The 18,876-nt window shown below is 36.7% G+C and overlaps 1 protein-coding gene across 1 annotated transcript in view; it reads right to left on the minus strand.

The window, feature by feature from the left end:
• LOC118889001 (dystrophin) overlaps positions 1 to 18,876 on the minus strand; it is a 1,535,792-nt gene that overhangs the window by 1,239,610 nt on the left and 277,306 nt on the right. Inside the window, exon 13 of the mRNA XM_036840547.1 lies at positions 12,733 to 12,908. Within this exon, the coding sequence (XP_036696442.1) occupies positions 12,733 to 12,908 (176 nt within the window). The remainder of the gene's footprint in view (positions 1 to 12,732; positions 12,909 to 18,876) is intronic.

Below are 18,876 nucleotides of genomic sequence, written 5' to 3' on the forward strand. Positions count from 1 at the left end.
ACTCTGAACATTTTTATTAACCTAAAGTATGATATTTAGTTGCAGAATTCATACCCTCATGGCATTATGAAATAGTTACATTTTCCCAGTTTATTTTTACTTTGCAGTCTTCCTTAATTTCCTAAAGTCCCCAAATTTCCAATCAGCTGATGTGTTTTCTGATGTTAGAACTGATTAAGCATAGATGGCAAAGGTTATGACAGATAATAAGGTTAAGACCATGGTTAGCACTAGAAGTCCTGCACCTGGAAAAACAGTTCAATTATATGGGACTCCATTTATGCGTTGATACTGAAAAAGACACCTAACTTTGAAGGAAAAATCTTTTTCACTGATAAAGATCTCTGTATTTAAAGATATAGCCAAATGCTCCAGTGGTACCATAGAGTATATGAGACTTAGAAGGTAGAACAGCCATAATCTAGGGTAAGTGCACCATTTCCATAGACAGACCTCAATAAATTAGTAAACAGTCTCAGTCAATCTTTTATTTTCAGCTAAATAATTTGATGAAATTACCTTTAGTTTCTCATTATAGATAACATGACATAGAGTTCAAGAATGCAGCATCCTGTGGAGAGGGTGTGGAGAAAAAGGAGTCCTCCTACACTGCTGGTAGGAATGTAAATTGGTGCAGCCACTATGAAAAACAGTATGGAAGTTCCCTAAAAAACTAAAAGTAGAGCTACCACATGATCCAGCAATCTCACTCCTGGGCATATACCCAGAGAAAATCATAAATCGAAAAGATACATGCACCCCAATGTTCATAGCAGCACTATTTACAACAGCCAGGACATGGAAGCAACCTAAATGCCCATCGACAGATGAATGGGTAAAGAAGATGTGATATATAAATATAATGGAATATTACTCAGCCATAAAAAAGAATGAAATAATGTCATTTGCAGCAACATGGATGGACCTACAGATTATCATACTAAGTGAAGTAAGCCGGACAGAGAAACACAAATATCATATGATATCATTTATATATGAAATCTACAAAATGGTACAAATGAACCTATTTACAAAACAGAAATAGACTCACAGACATAGAAAACAAACTTACAGTTATCAAAGGGGGAGGAGGGATTAAATTAGGAGTTTGGGATTAAAATATACACACTACTATATATAAAATAGATAACCAACAAGGACCTACTGTATAGCACAGCAAACTATACTCAATATCCTGTAATAACCTATAATGGAAGAGAATGTAAAAAAAAGAATATATATATATATATAAAAATAACTGAATCACTTTGCTGTACACTTGAAACTAACACAACATTGTAAATCAACTATATTTCAATGAAAATTAGAAAAAAAAAAGAATGCAGCATCCTGTGCTAGATGTCTGGGTTCAAACCCTGACTGCACTGCTTCCTGTAAAGTTTGTGACCTTGAACAAGTCACCTGACCTCTCTGTGCCTCATTGTTCCCATTGGCAAAGAGTGACAACAATAAAAAACTACTTTATAATGCTCTTTTAATGGTTAAGTGTGTTAACGTGCAAAATATTTAGATGAGTTCTTGACATATGGTAGAGATCATACGTGTTAGCTACTGTGATTAGTGCCTTCCGTGACTATTTCCTGATGGCTTTAAGCCAGCCCCTGGGCCACCTCTCACTTTCTCATTTGAGAGTGGATCTATTCATCTTAGTGTTTTGTTAAGGACTGGTAAAGTAAAAGCCATTCTTGTAATCACCAGAATGAAAACTGCCAAGAAAGCTGTAACAAAGACAAAAAGGCAAATACATAAGAATCATCAACAGCAAAATAATCTCATCTATTTCACCCTTTATTGCAGGAATACGCAAACTATGGTTAATGGGACAAATCTGGCTTGCCACTAGTTTTTGTAAATAAAGTTTTATTGGAACACATCCACACTCATCATTTACATATTGTTTATGGTTGCTTTTTCCCTACAGCAGCAGAATTGAGCACTTGCAAAAGAAACTATGCGGTGCACAAGCCTAAAATAGGGACCGGCTGCCTCTTTAGAGAAAAATTTGCTGACTACCTCCCTGCTCTATAAAGTTAAGATGGTCTATCTCTCCCAACACATAGGTGGGTCCAAAAGTGTGGTTCACAGTCGCCATATTGCTTGGCTCTCTTTCAAAAATATGCCTTGTCTCTCTATAACCAGATTAAAGTTCCTTAGTCTGGCATTGAGTACCATTTTTTTTTTTCCCACAATGAACTCAACCTACCTTTTCAACCTCATCCCTTACTTCTCTCTTTCCAATACTGCATATTTCTGCTCTAAGCAAACAGAAACACCCACAACCCTGTGTAAATGCCACTTGTATACAGCCTGTATCTGCATCGTCCTTTTCCCTAATCTTGAGTCCAATATGCCCCTATCCTTTAACAGTCTACTCAGATGCTAATGTCTCCGTGAGCTTTCCATGCTCAACTGTCAAGCAGGACTGGAAGTGATCCTTTCTTCCTTATGACTTTTCTAACATTTTATTGGTACTTCTTCATGACATAGTTTATACTATTAGAATGCAAGCTTCCTGAGGGAAGGACTAAATATGGTTCTTGGTCATAGCAACCGGAGTGCTCTGCACATCATAGTGATCCATTAGATATTGTTGAATGAATATGAAAATTAGCAAGAAAACTAATGTTGCTGTCACTACATTCTTGAAATACTGTGGACTCATACTGACTACAGGAGTGTTCAAAGAACCCCTCCGTACACTGAGTGGTGCCTTGGACCTTGTGGGAAGCAAATTAAACTTTAAATACCCTCAGTGTGAAAGCTCACTGAGTTTAAAGGACTTCAACATGCTTTTATCTCATGGGTCTTTGAAGTTTAAATAACTTCCAGTCAAGGTTTAGAAACTATCTGGTACAACGCAGAAAACCATTTAAATCTGATGTGTACTCACTGTCCCACTGCCACTTCCCTAGCATCATGAGTTGTTTCAATTCATCTACTTCTTTTAGTGAGCATCTCTATGAAGTTTAGTTAAAACCCAAAGCAAAACACATGGCCCTACAAAGCCAGTGTCTTAGTCAGCTCAGGCTGATGTAACAAAACACTATAGATGGGTGGCTTAAACCAGGGGTCCCCAACCCCTGGGCAGCAGACCAGTACCGGTCACGGCCTGTTAGGAACCGGGTCACACAGCAGGAGGTAAGTAGCGAGTGAGCAAAGCTTCATCTGCTGCTCCCCATCACTCCCCATGGCTCGCATTACCGCCTGAACCATCCCCCCGCCTCACCCCATCCGTGGAAAAACTGTCTTCCACGAAACCGGTCTCTGGTACCAAAAAGGTTGGGGACTGCTGGCTTAAACAACAGAAATTTATTTTTTCATAGTTCTGGAAGCCAGAAGTTCAAGATCAAGGTGTCAGCATGGTTACTTTCTGGTGAGACCTCTCTTCCTGGCTTGTACATGGTTGCCTTATCAATGTACCCTCACACAGGAAGGAGGAGAGAGAACAAGCTCTCTGGTGCCTCTTCTTATAATGGCACTAATCTCATCATGAAGGCCCCACCCTCAAAACCTCTTCTAAACCTAATTATTCCCCAAATACCCCATTTCCAAGTAACATCAAATTGGGGTAAGGGCTTCAAGACATGAATATTGGGGAAGTGGGGCACAATTCAGTCCATAGGGGCCAGACATCATTGTACTTGCTTGTGATGAAATGATGTGTATTGATTCATAGAGATACAGGTTGCTGACTAGGGAAGACATCAGAATAAGAATATTCTCAGAAAATGTTAGAATAAGAATATTTTCTCTTATAATACAAATGTGGTAATGGGAAGATATCTGTTCTAAATTAAAAATTGGGAACTCAACTTTCTCCTGGGGAGAGGGTGTATGTTTTTGCCTAAGTAATCATCAAGAGAGACACATACAGTAAAATTTCCAGTGTGAGGGCCAACAAGGAAAGTCATATAAATTCCACTTCAGAGGTGAAGAAATAGATCCTGAGTGAGATTAAGTTACTTGCTTTAGTCACATAGGTGATGAGTGGAAGATGCAAGGCCAGAATCCATCTCTGTGCAGTCACAGGGCCATCTGCTCTTTCAGGTCCATTCCTCATGTTTCTCTTGTCCTCTCTGTACCAGAGGGATATATACATTTTCTGCCATCGCTTGCCCCCTGGCTTGTGATTAGAGGCACTGGCAGAATACCGAAGGATGGAAGGAAGAGAAAAGCCAAGTTCCTTCACACTCCACTTTTGCTGACATTTCTAGAGCAGCTTCATCTCCACTGTGGCTTCAGTTTCCTCTGGATGGTCCCTCCCTCCCCAGGTCCAAGCTCTTGCCTGGCAGTCCTAACACTGCTAGTCCCTGTTGGAAGGCCCCAACTTTGGGACTCTGGTACCATCCCCCCTGCAGTGTTCCTCTAGCTCTAGGGAAATGAGCAGCCTCTTGATGCTGCTTGTGTGTTGAGTTGCCTCACTGTCCCTCTGTGCTGCTTCCCAGCTTTTCATCACCTCCTTCAACAATTCCCTGTATTATTTCTCTCTCTGAAACAACTAGAGTGTTTTCTGTTTTCCTGACAAGACTGACAAATACCCATTTGATATGCCATGAATATTTACTGAATACCTACAATGGGCTAACTTCTGGGTTAAGTGCTGTCGGTCTAGAGTTGCAAATAAATGGCTCCTGCCCTCAAGGAGTTTACTGTAGATACAAATATGCAAAAACAAGATCATTACAATAAAATTCTGCAAGTGTTTTAATGGAAGGATTGTCAAAGCTGAGAAATGTCTGGGAGGTTAGCTTTCCAGAAACAGAAGGTAGTTAGTTGGGTGAAAGGAATGTGGCAGCTGGAAAAGGGAAAGTAAGGAAAAGGGAATCTTCAATAGAGAGAACAGTAGGTACAAAGAAACAGAAGTTTAAGGGAATACAGAGCATTTGGAGAGCAGAGGTGGTTCATTAAAGCTGAGCAGAGGGCAGTGCCATTTGAAATGCGGTTTGTGGCCAGTCTGTGAACTATCTGTTAGTAGCCTGTGACAAGAAAACTCACTAGAGCATAAATCAACTAAGTCACGAAGCATACGATTTCATCTGATTTCTTTTTAATTGCAAAACTTTCTTGACAAAGGAAGCGGTGCATTGATTTATATTCTGGGTCCAGCTCTTTATCTCATTGTGTACTGGTAATAAACAGTTTGCAGACTATTTTGAGTAGCACTGGCATATAAGAAAATGGGTAGGGGAGAAGGGAGAGAAGCTGGAGAGTCAGGCAGTCAAAGATCAGAAAGGAATTTCTGTGCTATGCATTTCAAGAACCACGGGCAGAGGAATGATCTAATTAAAACTGCATTTTAAGATATCCCTCAGGAGGCTGTGAACAGTATGGATAAGATGGGTGAGCGTAGAGGCAGAGAAATCAGTTAAGAATTTCATGCAGAAAACTATCAGAGACTTAACTAGGGGGAAGGCAGCCTGGATGTAAAGGAACAAATACACTAAAGAGAATTGAAAGGACTTAGGGAGGTGGCAGATATCATGACCACTGTGAGTGGCTACACAGGCTGTACACTGCACAAGTCCAGAAGGTGCTGTTTTTAGGAACTATGATGTGAATGACAGTCTCTAAAGATGAGTAGTCTAAACTGCAGAACTTCATTGGTGATTTCTGTAAGAAGTCCAGGCGGAAATGCCCAAAAAACATTTGGAAGCTATAGGTATGAGCATCGGGAAGGAGGTTAAGCTAGAGATGTTAATTTGGAAAACAGCAGGTATAGGTGTCTGATAAAAGTAGGATTATAAATGATATCACCCTGGAAAAGAAAGTGTCATAAAAAGAAAATAAAGCCAAAATGTGAGTCTTTTGGAGACCAACATGAAAGGGATAGGAAGAGGAGAATGTAGGTACAAAGAAACAGAAGTTTAAGGGAATAAAGAGCATTTGGAGAGCAGAGGTGGTTCATTAAAGCTGAGCAGAGGGCAGTGCCATTTGAAATGCGGTTTGTGGCCAGTCTGTGAACTATCTGTTAGTAGCCTGTGACAAGAAAACTCACTAGAGCATAAATCAACTAAGTCACGAAGCATACGAGGAAGACATAGTCAGAAAGCAAGGAGGAGAAAAGAAACAGGAGAGAACAATGTCCCAGAAACTGAGAAAAAGGAAAATTTCAAGAAAGAACTAATTACCACTGTCAAGCACAGCACAAAGTTCAAGAAGGATAAACTGAAGAGCGACCTTTGGAGCTGACAATTAAGGAGTTCTCTGGTGACCTTGCTGAGAGCAGTTTCACCATTTCATGTAGAGTATGAGAGGGTAAAGGAAAGAATCAGAAGTAAGGAAATAGTGGTAGTTCACATCTTCTGATTAAAAATCAACTCATTTTTGCATTCAACCATGCTTCTTCTTTTAGATGAATAATTGTGACTACCATTTTCTTCACTCAGGGAACAAACAAAACTGTATGTCATGGTTCCAGGAATATAGCTCTATCTTCCTCTCAGCTGGCATCCTTTTGTACCTCGCATTCTGGAAGAGTACATTTTCATAAAACTGCTATAGCTAGACGTCCATAGCTATGTGTAGCATCTTATAGGACCAGTTTCCATTATAGTGCATTTCAATTTGGAACATGTATTGGACATCCCCAAATCAGAAGGTCCCGTAACAGGTTGGGAGTAAGATATGGACCCTGGCCCTGGCAAACTTTGAGTCTAGGGGGTGAAACAGGCATATGAAAATATCATTTCAACATATAGCACTAGAGGTGTCACAAGAAGGGACATCACCTTGTGTGGCATCTTATGTAGTATCACTTAGCCTAGTCTGGAGTAAATGGTTCCTATCATTGGGGCTGGTTTGGGGAAATGAGAAGCAAGAGTCAGGATGAAACTAAGATGATGCTCTAGTGCACTGATTTACAAAGTGTGGGCCCTGAACTAGCAACATCAGCATCGCCTGGGAACTCGTCAGATATTAAGATTCTCAGGCACTGCCCCAGACCTACTGAATCAAAAACTCTGGTGGGGATCAGTAATCTGCCTTTTAACAAGGCCTCCAGATGATTCTGATACATGCTAAAGTATGAGAACCACTGTTCTTGGTCAAGGGTTCTCAAACTTTAAGGCTTATCAACAAGGACCTGGAGAGCTTGTAAAGGATTCCTGGGCCCACCTGCAGAGTTTCTGATTCAGCAAGTTTGGGGAGCGCCCTCCAAGTCTGCATTTCTAACAAGTCCCCAAGTGATGCTGCTGTTTCATGCACTGCACTAAGAGTATCACTGCTTTAAGTGTTCTCTGGCCACTTAGCATGCCTCTAGAATTAACATTCTTACATTCTTCAAAACATTTATTGACTTATTGTTGACTTATATGACAAATTAGCTTTAAGAACCTTAAATGGATGGTTATCTTTTCGGAACATCTGAAGATGGTATGTAAGGTTTCTATTATTCACCAAAAATAGTTTCTAAACTGAAATTTGAGTTTATGACCGAGGTCATTTGACTCTAATACATAAAAAGAAGTAGGGCATTGCAACTGTTAACACTGAAATGGAAATTAGGAGACTCATCACTAGTCCTTATTTTGCAACTGAAAGCAAGTTGCTTAACCTTTCTGGACCTCAATTAACCTGTAACCATGAACAAGTCTAGAGTCTAGTTTCCTTAGATAAAAGGAGCAAAGTTTTATTTTACTGGGCAGTGCCAATGGAAAAAAAATATTATTACTGAGTCCAACACCCCAAGTATTTTAGGATCAATTTATCATATAGAAAATAAAAAATTAGCTCTTAGACACATTAATCATCTAATTAGATTCTTTGGATAAGTTAAAATGTTTTAGTTTACAACTTCCAGATTATAGTTTGGGAATCAAAGTTAAAATAAATATCTAAAACAAAAATAGCTTACGCATTAATCTCATAAAATGGCAAAAAGACAGGTCTTATCTAACACATCTAACTTCCTTCCAAGGACGTGACATAAATTAACATCATTCAGGCAGTAGACATTAAAAAAAGGGGGAAAAAACACAATTAAGCTGAAAAATAGAAAACAAAATAATTATTCAGATACATAATTGTCTAGGTAATTTATTCCACCATTTAGTAAGCATGTGGGACATAGAGAGAGAAAGCAAACTTAAGACTGTCTGCTTACCTAGAAGAAGATAAAGAGACTCAGTGAATTTAGGTATTTCTAAACATCTCTCTGCTTCCCTTGAGGTAAAAGATACTCATTTATTAACACCATAGCTGAAAAACATTATCCTTATTGAGATAGCATTTACTTAAAAAACAATTCAATTTGCCATTGTTTTCACCTGGCTGATACAAAAATGTAAATGAACGCTTTTGTGAAAAGTCTCTTAAAATAACTGCTATATGATTAGTAACTAATCTCCTCGATAAATCCCAATTTATTATATAATAGATCTAGTTTTAACCTATTCTGAGTTCCATACTCTGATAATTACCTATATGTAAAATAATATCACTGAACTGCAGGGATAATTTACTATTAGAAATAATTACCTTGTGACCCAAGGTCATCAAGCACTTTTGTATATCTTAGTGTAAGGAGGACAATTTATGCAGTAAATATGGCAAATGTAGAAATTGTATCATTATTAAGGAATCAACTAAATGTACCTTAGATAATTGTAGTGTGGTACAAAGCTGAATTTTAAATCCCTTAATAGTTTTGAATAAATGATGATATCCTAATGAGTAAAATTAGAACATTAAAGATTATTAGAATGTTCGTTTATTATTAAAAACAATTCCATGAAGAAGTAGATGGAATTCTTAAATGCTACTGAAAAATAAAATTTTAGTTATCACAATTAATTGAACTCTATTACTCTTTCAACAAATATTTATTGATTACTTATTGTATGCATCGTACTATATATGGAATCTAAGTAAAATATAAAAAATCTGATAACAGGATTCCTTTGTTGTGATTGGTGATGAGAAAAATATATGTGGGTGACACTGAGGCATAGAGCAAAAAAGGAATGTAATGTACTGGATGAAGTGAAAAGATTTCAGGGAAGTTACACATAAAACTGGCGGGAGAAAAATATTTTATACCACAAGAAGGGGTTTGTGTTTTACTGTGGGGACAACTGGAGTTATGGGGATCTCAAGTCTGGAGGGTCCCCATAAAAGCAATTTTAGATATATTAATTTAAGGCAGATTAATCAGAAAGGGGGGTGGGCAAGTCTGGCCCCAGGGAGGTATATGGCTTCGAGTATGGCGTTGGCAGTTAGAATGATTGGAAAATGATGACACTTGCCCAATAATATAGTGTAATAATAATAATAAATAAGGAGAAAGGAAAGAGAAACTGATACAAATTGAGAAGTCAGGTGGTAAATTCTGTTTTGAAGAGGAAGATGAAAAGGCAATTTTTTGTTACATTTGGTAAGCTTGAGAGGATGCTTATCATGGAATTTTTTTCACCAATAGTCCATGACTACCATCTCTACTTTCTCCACCAACCATCACCTTCACTATCATCAACACCTCAATCACCACCACCACTTCCACCACTGCCTCTACCTCCACCACATCCACATAAGCAAACAAGAACAACAGCTACTGCATTTACTGAATTCTTACTACCTTACAGGCAACTGTATTAAATGCTTCTTACTTAATCCTCATAGTGTTCAATAAAGTGAGGATATTGAATCTGAGGCACAGATATTAGGTAATTTGCCTGGGATCATAAGCTAGTAATTAAAACAGGCAGATTTCAAACCTGAGTAATTCTGATTCCAAAGACCATGATTTTTCCAATATTTGCTACTTCTTTAGCCACAGTCAATGAGTTATAATAACTAAAATACGTGTGCAATGTCTGAGTAACTAGGTGTGGATAATTGGAGGCAACAAATGTTTGCATTTGATGAAAATAAAAATTGAAGCACTGCCTGGATGCAGATCATAGATTTAGAGACATAAAAGTGAAATTTGAGGGAGTCAGATATAGAGCTATGAAATTTGGGAGTCACTCATTTAGAGCCAGACTTGAATCAATGAGAGGAGATAATTCAGATAAAGAAGTCAGAAGGGCAAAAAAGATTTGAATTTATGAGATAGTACCATAGGACTTAGGCAAAAGGAAGAAAGCAAGTCAGATAAAGAGTAGTAGGAGTAGAACCAGTAGTGTGTCAGAGAAGCTGAAAAAATGGATCATTTTTTAAAAATCAGCACCCAATAGATTGCCAAGACTACAGTCTTGACAGTTAAACACTAGCAGTTCTCACCTGGGACAAGAGAGAATCACTAGCCACCATGATGTTTTCAGTCATGTTTGCATGACGCCTCCGGAACCATTATAGTATTTTAACCAAATTCCATCCTGCAGACAATTATCACTTACTGGATTTAATTGCTCCTAAATGTTTGCTCATTTGCTCTCTTTGTTCAGTCTAAAGTTATCAATCTAGAGTCTTACACAGAGTGTCCATGTTACCCTACTGTCCAAATCAGGATACATCTGAGTGAAAGTTGGTGCTTTATATAATTATGCTGGGATAAAAGGTGTAATTTGGGATGATTCAGGCAAACCAAGACATAAGATCACCTTTGTCATTTATCTACAAAAGAAACATTTTCCTACACAGTCCAGGTTCTGTAGTCAGGTTACCTCAGCTGAAATCCTGGCTCAGGCACTCTGAAGCTGTGTGTAATAGTAATAATAGCCATACCTATTTGGGAGGGTTAGTGGGAAGAATAAATGAGCTATGCAGACAAAGCATTTAATCTAGTGCTGAATGCATAATAAAATCCTCAATAAGTGTTAGCTTTTATTTAAGTAATATATTCTTTATGTTCCCAATTGAACATCTCCTTCCAAGCACTTACAAAAACTGCTGAGAGCATATGATACAAACAGAATTTAGGAGACAAAATATTTCACCACTAGTCACACTTTCTTGAAAACAAAAAAGTACTCAGAACACATTTTTCCTAACCAAATACATTCTCCAAACAGGAGCCAAGAATAAGCTTTTGAAGACAGAGACTGGTAGGAATCAAATTGCTCTGTTAATATCTGTATTAGAAGGGTCCCGAACATATTAGGGGGTAGATCAACTAGGTCTCCATATTGCTCTGCTTGGAAACTTGTTGGAGAGCTGTTAGGTTGTTGCAAAGGATCCATAAATCCATGTGCCCACTAGGCATTGTCTGTAGACATATATTTAACAAGGCATCAAATTAATCGCCATGCTCTTAGGATTAATAAAAAGCAAATTCATTAAGAGCTTTACTGATTTATTTTGGCTGTCACATTCTTTCTCCATCAATGAATGTTAAAATTTCAACCACTATAATGAGTAGAGTTCTTGGAAGTTGCTGCCCCAAACAGAATGCCAATATTCAAAAGATTCTGAGAACCATCTGACTGGAACAAGGCTCAGTAAACTTTTCCTGTAAATGGCCAGATAGTAAATATTTGGGGATTTGTAGGTCATATAGTCTCTGTGACAACTGCCCAACCCTGCCTTTCTAATGTGAAAGCAACCAAGGATGATGCATAGACGAATGAGTCTGACTTTGTTTTGATAAAACCTGATTTGTGCACACTGACCTTTGAATTTCAGAAATTTTCACGTCATGAAATATTCTTCTTTTGATTATTTTCAACCACTTAAAAATGTAAAAAACAGTTCTCAGCTCATGAGCCCTACAAGAACTGGCAGCAGGCTGGATTGAGCCCGCAGGCTTCCGTTTGCTGAGCCCTGAACGAGAGGGTTCACTCAGCCAAGGAGCTCCAACCAGGGAGAAAAGCCCCGTGGTCTACGGTGGAATTATGAAAGTAGGTTAAAAGTCACGGATTAACAGGGAAGTACTGAAAGTCCCAAATGATGTACTTGAAAACTTTTCTAGGTGTTTCTTCCTTTGCCTAAAACATCTGACACACTATTTTTGGGTATATGTTCTTCTCATGCTTCCCTACCCTTGTATACACAAATTCTAATGTCACGTGTTCCATGTGCTCCCAAACACATGCTGCTTAGAAACGTTAAGGCAGGTTTTAATGTTCTTTCTTAATCTTAGAATTATAATAATAGGCATGAAAAGGAAATTGTACCATTTTTATGATTTCCATGCTAGCTTTTGCATTTATAAAATTTTATTCCCATCATTTTAATATATCTACTGATTTACATAATACCTAACTTATCTACAATGTCTAGTTGAGAATATCCACAAAAAGCTCAGTTAAAAATTCTAACACCTTCAAGATAAGACTTTATAAATATCAAAGAACAGGAAATCTGTTCTGTAATTACTCCTGATTTAGGACACGCAGATTGAGACATTATGTTCTCGTAAACTAACAGAATGGATCGTGTCTGTTATAGGTGTATCTCTTCTTCATGAAAATGTCCTTTCCATTATTGGAAAAAGGCATTTAATGCAAAAGTAGGCACTGAACAAGCAGGTTCTTGATAAGAAAAAAGGAAACTTTCAGGATAAAAGGCATTCATCACTTGTGGTTTCTTCTTTCAATCCAGAAAATAGTATTTCCATTAAGCATTCTGTTTCTGTTGGGATAGGGATTGCTTGGGGGAAATTTTAAAACTTACTTCATAATTTTTCTCACTAACTTAACTGACAGTATAGGCACCCGAGGCTTCTGGAAATATTGTTTAAGTAAAAACACTGCCATCAAAATAGCTGTAAATGAGTTTTCCTGCTTAACAATTACTCTTCGCTTGAGGATAAAGCCATGAGCAAAAGCTTCTCACCTTTTCCTAATTTCGGAATCCACAATAATCTGCCTCTTCTTTTGGGGAGGTGGTGGTGGGAGTTCCTCTTGGGCATGCTTTACCAGGATTTGTTCCCTTGTGGTCACCATAGTTACCGTTTCCATTACAGTTGTCTGTGTTAGTGATGGCTGAGTGGTGGTGACAGCCTGTGAAATCTGCAAGAAGTATTGAAACAGAGGTCACACACTGCTTGAAAGACTTCAGTAAAGACTGCTTGGAGTGGTGAAGGAAAATAATGAGAAACTGTTCCTGTTTGTTGGTATATTGACCTTCAGATCAAAATAGCACCATATTGAACCCAAATCAAATTGTTTTATCTGACTTAAGTTATGTTGACTGAAATCACAAAGGAAAGTAATCTCAAAACCAGAAGTAAACTTAGTGCCTCTTCAATTTATTGGTCAAGCTATGGGAAATAAGTGGGGCAAAGGAGGAAAATTTAGGGTGTCATTCTGTCATTTAATTAGACATGCTGTTTAAAGTGTTTACAACACTAATGTAAATTTTGCTAAGGTATTCCAGCACTAATTCCATTGCCTGGCACATTGTATATGTTTATTAAATAGTGCATTGAATGCATCTTTGGTTTTCATAAATATAATTTATAGTCTATAAATTTTTAGACAAAATTCTTTGAAGTGTGTAATAAATGACTTTTTAATCAAATAAGTGATATGCCCTTTAAAAGTACAATAAAAGATTAATATAAAGTGCCTATTAGTCCAGAAATACATTTAAGCTGAATGTTATTCGAATATTAAAAAGCACGCTACACTTGTTTGATTTAGTCAATCTGTTAAAATATTTGAGTATCCAAAGTTAGCGTTCGATTCTTCTTGGTTTAGAATCACACTAACTTTGTGTTCAGACTTTACAAAGATTTTTTTTTAGACATAGATCATCACTCTTTGAAATGATATGATTTGTGACCCAAGTCGTGAGAGGCCATTCCCTCAGTACACAGGCATTACCAGACAGACAAGTCACAAAACGGTGAGACATCCTCTTGCCTTAACCACCAATTCTGTCTCACAGTCCTCCAGTTATTAAGACTAAAAAGTTACCTCTTGTGATGTTAATCATTACTCTTCCAGTAAGCCAAATTTTTCGGAAGATCTATTTCCATGGAGACCAAAACAGGGCTGCTTTGGATCCACTTATAGGTACTAAATATACACATAGTCAAGGATCTGGTTGGGGCCAAGATTAGTTTTACTGATTTTCCTGAATTTGCCAAGAGATAAGGAAGAGGTTTGAGGGAACCTCCCTGCCTCACACATGATGACCGATTCCCTCAATGGGAAGAAAGCAGGGAAGCCTCATGATCTTCTGACTTCAGCTTCCAAATAGGAATTGACATGTAGTAATGAAATCCTTTGTCATGGTGTCTTATGTAAAAATTGCTCTTGACAAATACATTTTGAAGGTGCTACCCTTTGTGCAAGCCACATCTTTACATATGCCAAGGCCTTAGGGACTTCCATTTAGGTAGCCTAAATAGTTTAAAAAAAAAGACATTAAGAGATATCAAGTTTCTACATGTGTCAAGCACAGGTTTTATCTTCTCTAAGATCTCCATAGATTCATTATTCAGAATCAAGCACTGAGCTTCAAACTATAATTATATAGTCCATTGACAAGTTATGCCAAAATGAAAGCAGAAGGTAACATAGTTTTTAAAAATGCTTAAGATATAACCTCAAACCTAACTGAACTCAACACAAAATGACAATTACATGATCAAATTAATTCTGCCTTTAACCAAAAGGAACACAGACTTCTTAAGTAGGATTCCAAGAGCATTTAATTTTTTCAGAGTAACATTTTTTTTAACCATGGGCAAATTGTTTTTGCATACAATCATGGCTTGAAGAAAATATTGTTCAGGTGGAAAATTTCTACTTTTATATGTGCAGGCACCAGAATGCATAGATTCTGAAAATACAAAGCTACTTTTTTGCAGTTATATCTAATGTTATGGAATATTTGTGCTACTGAATATTTGGCTGTGAAATTAATTTCTAAAATGTTATAATATCTTCTAATTGATACTTATGAAATTGGATAGATGTGCCCACGGAAGGTAAAGAAAAATGGCAACATTATATACTACGAAGAGACATTTAAGAATATAGCAAACCTTATAAGAAAAAACATTTTTAAATAAAATAATAGCAGACGTGGATCTGTAATTGTTCTATACTATAATCATCACTATACTGTATTTGAAACTACTACTTCATTTCCTTTGGGATACAGAAATAAGAAAACATCTGTGCATTGACCCTGTAAATATAGGGTATAATTCATTATATATAACAAATTAATAATTACTTTCAAAACCTACTCCAGAATAAAAAACAATTGGTCATGTACTAAATTTTCCCATCACTTTTAGTTATTGACTGTAAACACTTAATTATGTGTTAGAATCATTAAAAATATAGACAGGAAGGGATTATGGAGGTCACTGAGTATAACCTCCTCCTTACTACAGGATTCACTACTTCCAGAGGCAGACAACTCCTTCCTGAGTATGGCATCAAATTTTCCCATTGGCAAAGATCTTTACACCTAGTGGAAGCCTGCATTATTATGACTTCATTCATTTAAAATTTGTTTTGGGAATTTCCTGGCGGTGCAGCGGTTAGGACTCTGTGCTTCCACTGCAGGGGGCACGGGTTCAATCCCTTGTCTGGGTACTAAGATCCCACAAGCTGTGCTGCGTGGCCTGAATAAATAAATAAATAAAATTTGTTTTGAACCCTGAACCAACAAAGAGTAAGGTGAGTATTGTTTCCACCTGACAGTCTTAAAGGTCTGAAGCTTGATAATCATGACTCCAATAAATCTTATTTCCAAGCTCTATAATACCAGGTACTTGCTAGAACTAGATTTAATCGGGTGCTCCAAAACCTAGATTTTCTGACTTTGGACATCATATTCAGTTAAAGCAATCTAAAACTGCATAAGTTATTCAGCAGCTGAATCATAATGTTTCAATTAAATTCTAACATCTATTCAATATGTGTCACTACAGGACATCCAGAAACAAATACAATGGAATCTCTATTTTTAGAGATCTCACAGTATAGTAGTGAAGGTGACAACCACACAAATAATTGTGAGACAAGGTGAGTTCCATATGAAAAATACAAGTATGCAAAATAATTGCATGTAAATGTCTTCATGAAAACAAAATAGATTTGTTTTTAAATACTAGCCCCTTGATCTGTCAGTTAACTAGCCAGTAAAAATGGAAAAGAATTATTTGTCTTTAGGTTTGGAAGCTAGTTCCTCTTACAGTGATTAAAAGTGGAGGTCTCTGAGCCAGGCTCCACAGTTCTCAAACAACAGGTCCACAGTTCACATCCTGTAACATTTGAGGCAGACTGGTTACTCTCTCAGAGCTTTTATTTCTTTTCTTCATATGTAAAACAGTAATGATAATACATCTCTCACAAGAGTGTTGCAAACAAGGCCTGCTTCATGGGTGTGCAACTTATGTAGTCACCCAGGTCCCCTCACTCAAAAGGATCTCATTCTTGGTTTCATGCTCTGCTGTCACCCTCTTGAAATTCTTAATAATTTTTGTAAAGAATCCCTGCATATTCATTCTGCACTGAGCCTCGCAAAATATGTAGCCCGTCCTGGAAGCAAGAATTAAATTACATAATGTTTGAACACAATAAGTACTCTCTTGCTACATATTAGTAATAACCACTAAAAAGTCCAGAGAAAATTCAGGAATTTTTCTACACCGAACCTTCTTTACTTATAAAGTGATATATGTTAATTTCCAAATTTTACATTTTTCCCATTGTGAGAAAAACTGGAAGAGGATTTGCCCAGTGTCTTGATAGTTCTAGCATTACACCTTCTTGCATTAAGGTCAACACCTTCTTGCATTAAGGTTGTATAATTTGGGTAGGTCTAGAAAAAACATACTCTTTTCAAACAATGAAAGTCTTTCTTACCATTTTCTCTTCCATTTGTTTAAAAATGCACATTTTGAAAAGGAGCTATATGTACATTCAAGCATATTTAAAGAATGTAAAAGGGCATATAACGAAAGGAAACATTTCTTTTCCACCACTGTATCCAGTTTCTCATGGGCAACTAGTTGTATTTACCACCTGTTCTTATATTTTAAATTAACTTTGTGCTGTTATCTTTCAGTTTGGCCTATATTCTTAATTGCATCACTTAATTATTTAAATAGTCTTGACTTTGTAAGTTCTTTGACGTTAGAGATTTCTACTGGTATTGTGAGATACTATTTGAACATTAAAAAAAAACTTACTAAAAGAGATTCAAATTATAAAAAATTAGTTACCTAATTTATCTTATTATCATTTTTATTATTATTAAAATACTTATACTTGTAATAATAGCTACCAGTTATGGAGCTCTCTGCACATTCCAGGCATTATGCTAGGTGCTTTGCATCCCTTATCTTATTTAAAATACTCAAAATAGTATCTGCAGTAAAAGCCTAATAAGTGGTGGCTATCATTACCTCACAATGGCCCTAAGAATAAGTACTAAGTTTATTCCCATTTTATAGATGAGGGGTAAAAATTTCAGGCAGGTTGACAAGTGTGGATTGAAGTTTCTCGTTGTCTTCTTTATACATACAGAACTTTAGAGTGATCACTGATTTTTAATGGGCATAGAGGGGTTGCAGTTCTACAGTTTAAAACATACTGCATAATCATGGCAACAGCTTTAGCTGATAACTGATAGCCAGGCTTAAAACTATCTCCACAGGCATGGTAGCACAAGGCACAAATACCTGATGATGGTGTGAGGATTCACAATTCTAAGCAACAGAAAGGATTTATATGTTGAACTTTATGAGAAACCTGGGGTAAAAGATCACGTGCTCACAAAGGAAGCTGGGTTATTAATCAAAAGGCTAAAAAATGTTCTATCTCATGAACAAATGCCGAGGAATTAACACAGCTAGGTATAGCGTACAAGGAGTGCCCAAGTTCATGAGACTGGCTTGGTAACTAAACTGTAATATCAATTACTGTCCTGTCTTGATACTGATATTAAGGCAATATAACTTCTTGAATAGATACTGATATTAGAATCATAAGCACAGAGTCAATATTCAAAAGATATCATAAAAGAAGTCATTCTCCCATTTGAAATAAAATATTAGATGATAGTTAAGAAGGTTTATTCCGTAAAACTCTCTCTTTAATTTTATGTATTTTGTCCCTCACTTCAAATTCTCTTTTGTACACATTGTCAGAAAAAAGAGATACATGTTGGCTTCAGGATGCATACTAAACACAGAATTTGAGCAACTGTGTGAATTAGCTGCATCTGCAAAAATTCAAGAAGCAATGAAATTTATTTTTTCTGATCCACCTGACCTTCCTCTACACACCATCTGGCAGGAAGTAACGGAACACTTTCTTTAACTAGGGATGCAGATTATTAAGCATACAGAAAAAACTTGGATTTTTCTTGCTGTGTTATTTCATTTATTGTCAGCAAATAGTAGATTTATCATATAGATGCTGAGTATTTTATCTTAATGGTATTTTAATTACATACTCATGATGAGTGAAATGTAACTATTTCAGAAGTCAGTCTTCTTCTAATAGGAAGAGAATTTCATTTTTATTATCATCTTCCAGCTGATTCTGAGATTTATACAATGGAGATAGTTGAAATCTCTTCACTAATTACTCTAGAGTTTTATATAAAATTTCAAGCAAAGAGAAACGCATCATAAACATTTAGAACTGGAAGGACACTACAGAGATCTTCCTAGACCAAATTTTTCATTTTATAAATAAGGAATGAGTGGTTCCAACAGTTAATTTAGCTGTTGTCTCTTAAATTTTCAGTGCCTACAACATTTTATGTTGTCGTAGATAAATGAATTTACAACATAAAACCAATTGCGCTGATGCACACAAGGCCTGTTCTCAAACATCTACTTTAGCTGAAGGTAGCAAAAGAATACAGTTAATTCCCAAGGTTATTTGAGCTATAACTTGGAAATTTTCTAATAAAACCTTTAACCTAAGCAATTAACCAACAGATGCTCTAAAATTCAAGATAGTTAGTCCATGAATTAAGTAAGATAAAAACCTAAAATAA

This window comes from Balaenoptera musculus, chromosome X, assembly GCF_009873245.2.
Source record: "Balaenoptera musculus isolate JJ_BM4_2016_0621 chromosome X, mBalMus1.pri.v3, whole genome shotgun sequence".
Classification (NCBI taxonomy): domain Eukaryota; kingdom Metazoa; phylum Chordata; class Mammalia; order Artiodactyla; family Balaenopteridae; genus Balaenoptera; species Balaenoptera musculus.